This window comes from Zea mays, chromosome 8 (genome assembly GCF_902167145.1).
Source record: "Zea mays cultivar B73 chromosome 8, Zm-B73-REFERENCE-NAM-5.0, whole genome shotgun sequence".
Classification (NCBI taxonomy): domain Eukaryota; kingdom Viridiplantae; phylum Streptophyta; class Magnoliopsida; order Poales; family Poaceae; genus Zea; species Zea mays.
Genome location: NC_050103.1, coordinates 129,046,327 through 129,054,679, shown reverse-complemented (window position 1 = coordinate 129,054,679; position 8,353 = coordinate 129,046,327). Strand labels below are relative to the sequence as shown.

General features: G+C 55.2%; 1 protein-coding gene across 1 annotated transcript; it reads right to left on the bottom strand.

The window, feature by feature from the left end:
* Positions 1-1,086: 1,086 nt before the first annotated feature.
* Positions 1,087-2,500, bottom strand: LOC103643069 (fasciclin-like arabinogalactan protein 11). The gene has a single exon (XM_020543285.1). It carries the CDS (start codon positions 2,130-2,132, stop codon positions 1,335-1,337), a length of 798 nt encoding a protein of 265 aa, XP_020398874.1. The 5' UTR covers positions 2,133-2,500; the 3' UTR covers positions 1,087-1,334.
* Positions 2,501-8,353: the final 5,853 nt, after the last annotated feature.

The window sequence follows — 8,353 nt, the reverse complement described above, 5'->3', positions numbered from 1 at the left end:
GTGTCTGAGGTTGGGTCTGAAAGATTGGATGTCCTGACCGAGCTTGTGTGTAACGTCGCATGCCTCCCCTTTTATAGCTGAAGGGGGGCATGCACAAAGGTACTGGGCCCCGACAGGTGGGCCCAGGGACATAAAGAATATAACGCTTGGAGCCACAAATGTTTGCTGCTGAGGTAATCTTCTTGTGCCCTGACGCCCGAGATCTTCGTATCCTCGACGTGCAGGGGAAGCTTCTTGTAGAAGGGATGATGAGTACTGTGCGCCGCTCGGCACGGGCGCACTGTTCACCAACAGACTGGTTAGGCGCGCCGTGTGCTGGGTGACCCTAACGCCGTCTACTGGCAGATTGGACAGGACACATTAAATGCTGAGAGGGTGCGTCGCCCGTCAGTGTGGTGGCAGGCGGCGCGTCCTCTCCACAATAAATGCAAAGACTGCACAACTGTATGGGCCTTATGTCAGGCTCGGCCCGTTGGCTCATGTCACGAGCCACAAGCCACGCGGGCGTGGCGGGTCTCCGCCTGAGCGGGGAGCGTAGGGCAAAGCCTGGACACGTGTCGGCAGCGGACCCTTGTCTGTGCCGGGGTCCTCCCCGTCTCGGGACCTTGCCAAGGCCCGGACCTTACTCGGGGGACCTGTGGCCCACCCGGGGAACCTGACATGTCTCCTCGGGAGCTCCGGACTCGTACCTCACAGGGGTCCGGTGTTCTTCTGCGGAGGTCCGGACCCAGCGGTGCTTCCCGGGATGTATTATCCTTCCTTGCCACGTGGTGCCCTTAGACCTGCCCATGTGGTGGGGTCGGGTGTCACTCCCCGTGCCTGGAGGTCTCATACGTGTACAACATCTTCATACAGTAGAAGAGGGTACCTCTGATTTAGGGTACCGACAGATTTCTTTCGAATGCATTTTCTAAAATTTAAATAAAGAAGTTTCTGTCTTAGTTCTATATAAAAGACGTGTGTAATAATAAAAATAAGAGCTAGTTTGGGATCCCATTTTCTCAAGAAATTTTTATTTTATAAAGGAAAATTATTTTTTTTGAAAAATAGGAATCTTTTGGGAAAACGGTGTTTCCAAATTAGCCCTAAGCAAATAATGTCCACATTAATACAATTGGATAACAATATACGTCCACAAAATATGATGTACAGTTCTTCAAAGTATACAATACAAACATTACAAAACGCCACCAAATACATCCACAATACATCTTTTTTTATAAAACGAAGAAAAGAATAATGAACTGGTCGATTGATGAATTAGAAACAAATCTGTCCGGAAAGAAGCTCCACGATGGCAAAACACGCATGCATCCTTACTGTACTGTACGTGGTCAGATAGCCCACCACAAAGCTGCCACGGCGGCGAGCGCCACGACGCAGGACGAAGCAGCTCGGACGCCAGCTGGGGTCCCTCCCGCGCGCGCGGCCGCCGACGCCGTCGTCGTCCCCGCCGCAGTCTCAGCCGCCGGCGCATCCGCCACAGCATCCGGCGTGGCCTTCTTCTTCTTCTTGCTCTCCGCCGGGGAAGGGGCCGGCGCGGGGACCGGCGGGCCGTAGAGCGCCCACGGCAGCAGCACCTTGCTGACCTGGTAGACGACGAGCCTGTCCCCGGCGTAAAGCGGCGTGGCGTCGAGCGTGGCGTTGACGACCCCCGTGGAGACGTTGACGCTGGAGCCGTCCGCGGTGAGGTTGAGCGGGTACTTGCCCCTGCCGGTGTCGCCAGCCTGCGTCCGCAGCGGGTTGCTGACGGTCTCGAGCTGCGCGGCGGGGAGCGCCGCGGACACGACGTGGAACTGCACCAGCGACGTCTTCTGCTGGTCGGAGAGGGAGTTGAGCGTGCCGGCGGGGAGCGCGGAGAAGGCGCTGTCGGGCGGCGCGAACACCGTGAGCCCGCCGTTGGACGGCTTGCCCTTGAGCTGGTTGGTGATCTGCTCCGCCTCCCGCGTCGACTGCAGCAGCTGGAGGAACTTGGTGAACTGCCCGGCCTTGCTCAGGATCGCCGTGATGGTCTTGGGCGGCGCGGGGGCTGGGGACGGCGCCGACGCTGCCTGGCCGCACGCCAGCGGCGCCACGGACGTCAGCAGGGCGACGACGGCGAGGAGAAGGGCGGCGGCGAGGCGTGACGCCATGGTGGGCTAGTTAGTACGTTGTTGACTTGTTGTATCTATGTACTAGGTCGATCCCGTGTGGCGCTGGATTATTCTTGATCTTGATGCGCATGCATATATATTGCAATGGAGGTATAAGAGTGTGGGTTATTATTTATATAATGAGGAGCGAGAGCGAGGGGATGAAGAGAGGAATGGTGGGGTGCCATGCTGCCATGGAGGCGGGGCTAGCTTAGCTAGACGTCGAGCTGGAAGATGGCACGTTGATTAGCAGGTGGCGTCGCGTCGCGGTGGTTTGCTTCACGGAGCAGCAACTCCACTGGCGTTGTGGGGTTTCTGCCGCCGAGGGTTGCACTGCACTGGGATCGATCGATCGGATCTCTCACCATCCCCGGCCGCCTGCGAGTGAACACTAGTTGTGATTTAATTAGGTGACGATGATGGACGTCGTAAAGACGGCTTAACTAGATAAACTGGGACACTGGAGCGGGTAAAGAGTTGCTAACGTTTAACAACCCGCATCGCTGGAGCTTGCTGGATCATCCACAGCACAGGCCGGAAAATGCGTGTAGAGTGGAGCAACGGAATGGAGCCTACTACTGCGAAAAAGGAAGATTCTCTGTCCCTATGCGTATGGTGCCGCACGTACGTGATGATGAATTGATGATTCACCTCAGGGCCGTCAGATCGTGATCTCGAGCACGACCACAGACCGAATCCCAGTATATATAATGGGAAGCCAACCTCTACTACACCTTAAGTATACAGCGAGAGCGTCCACAACATCAGCGTGCCCCCGCTGCCCCGCACGCGTCTTCCTCCCCGCATCACACATGCCGCACTTGCGCCAGCAATCGCCCCCGGTATCTCGCCCGTGCCCCCACCAACCTCGCCCCCGAGCCCGCCCGCCACCAATCTCGTCGCCGGGTATCTCGCCCGCCAACCAATCGTGCCCCCTGCCCTCGCCCTCGACGGCGCTGCCCTTTGTGATGGTGCCCTTCCTTCCCCGGCTCCCCCAAATGCTACCAACTCCCCCACCAACGCCGCCCTTCCTTCCCCGACAGCCCGCCCCGTCAGCTCCGCGCTCCGCGCTCCGCGCGCCCCACCAGCCGCGCGAGCCACCGCCGGGATACCCACCACCTCCGCGCCCCCACCAAACCGGAAGGCGAGATCCGCCGCCAGTTCCGCGCTCCGCGCGTCAAGAGCAGCCGTCACAGTGATGCTGCACGAGGGAGAGGAAGGAAGGCCGCGCGAGTCGCCGCCGGGAAAGCCGCCAGGCATCACTGTAAGGCGAGACCCGCCACCTCCGCGCCCCCACCAACCCCGCCCCCCTCCAAGCTCGCCCCGACCTGCCCAGGACGGCAGGACCATGCCTCCGCCCCGACATTCTCGCCCCCACCTCGCTTCGATGGAAGGCGTCGCCATTCTCGCCCCCGTCATCCCTCGCCATCGCGCCCGCGCTCCCTGCCAGCATATTCCGCTCCCCGCATCGCCCAGCCACATCACGTCTGCATCATCTACTCGTGCGTCTCAGCGACATCCGCTCGTCTGAATCCTCCGCGATTGCCGCACAACCACCTCCGTGCATACACCCGCCTCCACGCATACACCCGCCTCCGCGGAGAGACGAGTGGAGGAGGCATCCGATGGTGGGCAACCAGCTGCGCCACGCCACACCCGGGCTCGGCATCGCCATCGTCGCCTTTGGGACCTACCTCGTCGGCGAGGCCTCCTACAACCGCCTTTACCATCCCTCCGGCGACCACCTCCACTAGATCGCTTGCCAGGATCCGTGACTCCAAGGTAAGCCCCCACACGTGCCCGTCGCCTGGTTTACCCTGCGAAATGAGTTTGTTTGGTCAGGCTTGGATTTGACGATCTATTTAGAGGGATTTGATAGGGTTTGTTCATGTAGATTTGTCCTTTCAGGATTGCGTTCTATTGTTTCGTTAAGATCTGGTTATGGATTTGCACGCTGGACACATCAGCAATATTTGGATTAAACCAAACTAAAGTGATTAAACAAAACGATATTTAAAACCTATTTTTTACCATCTTAACTTAGAATTAATCTGGAGCACTGATGTGAAGTTTAAATTCGTGCTCAGATGGCATATCCCAAAATCGCTCTACTTACAAGGATGGCAAACATGCTCATCCAAATGAGTCTTCAGAACTGTCGGGGACCATAATTAGGGGTACCCCCAAGACTCCTAAATCTCAGCTGGTAACCCCCATCAGCACAAAGCTGCAAAGGCCTGATGGGTGCGATTAAGTCAAGGCTCGGTCCACTCAAGGGACACGATCTCGCCTCGTCCGAGCCCAGCCTTGGGCAAGGGCAGCCGACCCCGGAGGATTTGCGTCTCGCCCGAGGGCCCCCTCAAGCAACGGACACACCTTCGGCTCGCCCGAGGCCCAGTCTTCGCTAAGAAGCAACCTTGGCCAAATTGCCACGCCGACCGACCGTATCGCAGGGGCATTTAATGCAAGGATGGCCTGACACCTTATCCTGACGCGCACTCGTCAGTCGATAGAGCCGAAGTGACCGCAGTCACTTCGCCGCTCCACTGACCGACCTGACAAGAAGACAGCGCCGCCTGCACCGCTCCGACTGTTGTGCCACTCGACAGAGTAAGGCTGACAGCAGCCAAGTCCGGCCTCGGGCGCCATAGGAAGCTCCGCCTCGCCCGACCCCAGGGCTCGGACTCGGCCTCGGCCCCGGAAGACGACGAACTCCGCCTCGCCCGACCCCAGGGCTCGGACTCAGCCCTGGCCTCAGCCGACGGTCTCCGCCTCGCCCGACCCAAGGGCTCGGGCTCGACCTCGGAAGACAGACTCGACCTCGACCTCGGAGGAGCCTCCGCCTCGCCCTACCCAGGGCTCGGACCGACCACATCACAGTGGGGGCCATCATTACCCTACCCCTAGCTAGCTCTGGCTACGGGGAACAAGACCGGCGTCCCATCTGGCTCGCCCCGGTAAAACAAATAATGATGGCGCCCCGCGTGCTCCATGACGACGGCGGCTCTCAGCCCCCTTACGGAAGCAAGAAGACGTCAGCAAGGACTCGACAGCCCCGACAGCTGTCCTTCCGCCAGGCTCCAGCGCTCCTCCGACGGTCACGACATCACACGAACAGGGTGCCAAAACCTCTCCGGCTGCCACGACGGCATGTACTTAGGGCACTAGCTCCTCTCTGCTAGACACGTTAGCACACTGCTACATCTCCCATTGTACACCTGGACCCTCTCCTTACGCCTATAAAAGGAAGGTCCAAGGCCCTCTTACAGAGGGTTGGCCGCGCGGGGAAGGACGGGACGGCGCGCGCATAAGCCTCTCGCTCCCTCCCGCGCGGACGCTTCTAACCCCCTACTGCAAGCGCACCCGACCTGGGCGCAGGACAAACACGAAGGCCGCGGGTTTCCCCTTTTTACGCCTGTCTCCCTCCGGCTTCCCCCCCCCCCTTCGCGCTCCGTCTCGCGCCGACCCATCTGGGCTGGGGCACGCGACGACAATTTACTCGTCGGTCCAGGGACCCCACGGGGTCGAAACGCCGACAAGAACCCCATTACTTTGGCTCATCCGTGAGCATTTTACGGAAGCAACCAGCCAAGGAACCCCATACGGATGTACGTAGAAATTTTTATATATACGTAGAACAAGTCATTTGGTGCACTTAAGTCTAATGTTTATTTTGAATTTTAAATCCAGTAAAGGGGGACAATCCGAATGGCTCTGCTAACAGAGGTGATTAGCGGCAAAGTATCATCGCATCAATTTGTGTATTATCTTGAGTATACATGATTATGCATAGCTGAAAGTGAAATGTGCCCTTGAGCAATTTCTATAAGTATTTGGGTGATTAGATGTCCAACACATTAATTGAGTACTTATGTGCAAAATGTGTGAAGAGTGCAAATCAAAATGTAAGGTATGTTTCTAGACTTAGTATATTATTATTGTATACTAATGTGTTTGTCTAAGTGCTAGAAACAGGACCAACAAAAAAAGAAAAGCATCGGAAAAGACTTGGCTGTGAACAGCCAAGTATCTGCTTGGGCCTGGCACATCGGATTGTCCGGTGCGCCAGGCTGGTCAACGGTGAAGTGCCGGTCTCGGGAAGCAACGGAGTTGTACGGCTATAATTTATCGGACTGTCCGGCGAGTCATCCGCGACGAACTCGCCGCTCTCGGAAAACGAAAAAGGCGACGTGGCTATAATTCACCGGACTGTCCGGTGAGCCAACGGCGCCAGTGGCCAACGGTCGGCCGCACGATCAATGCGCGACACGTGGCCCATGCCAATGGTCGGTTGGGCACACCGGACTGTCCAGTGTGCACCAGACAGTGTCCGGTGCACCAACCGGTCCCGAGGACCAACAGTTAGATGTGCCAGATATGGAAGGAGATCGCGCACCGGACTGCTATAGTGACTGTCCGATGGTGCACCGGACTGTCCAGTGCACCACTCGACAGAAGGCAAGAATGGCCTTCCAAATTGATCTCCAATGGCTCCTATCTGCCTTGGGGCTATAAAAGGACCCCTAGGCGCATGGAGGAGACAACAAGCTTTCAAGAAACATTCTAAGACTCCCAGACTCTGACTCCACGCATTTGATTCTATGTGTTCATGATTTGAGCTCCATTTGAGTTGCAAACTCCGTGTGTTGTGTTTCGAGCTCAAGTCGTGACTTGTGTGCATGGTTGTACTGCGGATTTGAGTCTTGCGTGTGTTGCTCTCCCCAACCTTACTCTGTACTTTCTTTGTGATCTCTATTGTAAGGGCGAGAGACTCCAAACTGTGGAGATTCCTCGCACACGGGAAAAGACTCTAAAGGAAAAGACCGTGGTATTCAAGTTGATCATCGGATCATTTGAAAGGGGTTGAGTGCAACCCTCGTCCATTGGGACGCCACAATATGGAAGTAGGCAAGTGTTACTTGGCCGAACCACGGGATAAAAATCGCGTGTCTCTTGTGTTGCTTTCTCTGTGATTGTTGTGTTCACAAAAACTCGCTTCAAATCTACTTAGTCGTACTAACACTTTAAACTAAGTTTTGTGGCTATTTAGTGTTTGATTTTACAGGATCACCTATTCACCCCCCTCTAGGTGCTCTCAATTGGTATCAGAGTCGTACTCTGCATCTAAGGGACTAACCGCCCGAAGAGATGGATCCTAAGGGTAAGGGGATGGTGGTCAACGATAAGGAGAAGGAGTCCCTCTTCAACGAGCCAAGAGACGACAAGCCCACTGACTCAGGCTCGAGTCACAAGAAGAGGGACAGGAAGAAGAAGAGACGCATCAAGAAGATCATCTACTACGACAGTGATGCATCATCTTCTTCACCAAGGGACGACAACGACGACGACGACTCTTCGACAAAGAAAAAGACGGTTAATCAAAATTATTCTTTTGATTACTCTCGCATTCCCTATAATTCAAATGTGCATCTACTTTCAATTCCCCTTGGAAAACCTCCACACTTTGATCGAGAGGACTATTCCTTTTGGAGTCATAAAATGCGTAGTTATTTATTCCCTCTCCATCCTAGCATATGGGAAATTGTAGAAAATGGGATGCATTTTGGTAGCACTGATAATCCTGTGATTATTAATAAGCAAATCCATAAAAATGCCCAAGCTACTACTGTGTTGTTAGCATATCTTTGCAGGGACGAGTATAATAAAGTGAGTGGCTTGGACAATGCCAAACAAATCTAGGATATCCTCAAGATATCACATGAGGGAAATGATGCCACTATGATCACAAAGATGGAACTAGTGGAAGGCAAGCTAGGGAGGTTTGCGATGATCAGGGGAGAGGAGCTAACTCAGACCTACAACAGGCTCAAGACCCTGGTCAACAAGATCCGAAGCTACGGAAGCACAAGATGGACGGATCATGATGTCGTTCGACTCATGCTAAGGTCATTTACTGTAATTGACCCCCATCTTGTGAATCTTATTCGTGAAAACTCCAGGTACACCAAAATGACGCCCGAGGAGATCCTCGGAAAATTCGTGAGCGGGCGCATGATGGTGAAGGAGGCTCGATACGTGGACGATGCACTAAACGGTCCACTACCTGTCTACGAGCCACAGCTCGTTGCGCTCAAAGAAACAAGCAGCAGGGAGGCGCTACCAAGCAAGGTGGCACAAATTGAGGCTGCCGGGCTAAATGAAGATGAGATGACACTCATCATCAAACGTTTCAAGACCGCGATCAAAGGACGCAAAGAGTA

Excerpts from the sequence above, each read along its gene's own strand:
- LOC103643069 (XM_020543285.1), bottom strand. The coding sequence starts at position 2,132 with ATGGCGTCACGCCTCGCCGCCGCCCTTCTCCTCGCCGTCGTCGCCCTG.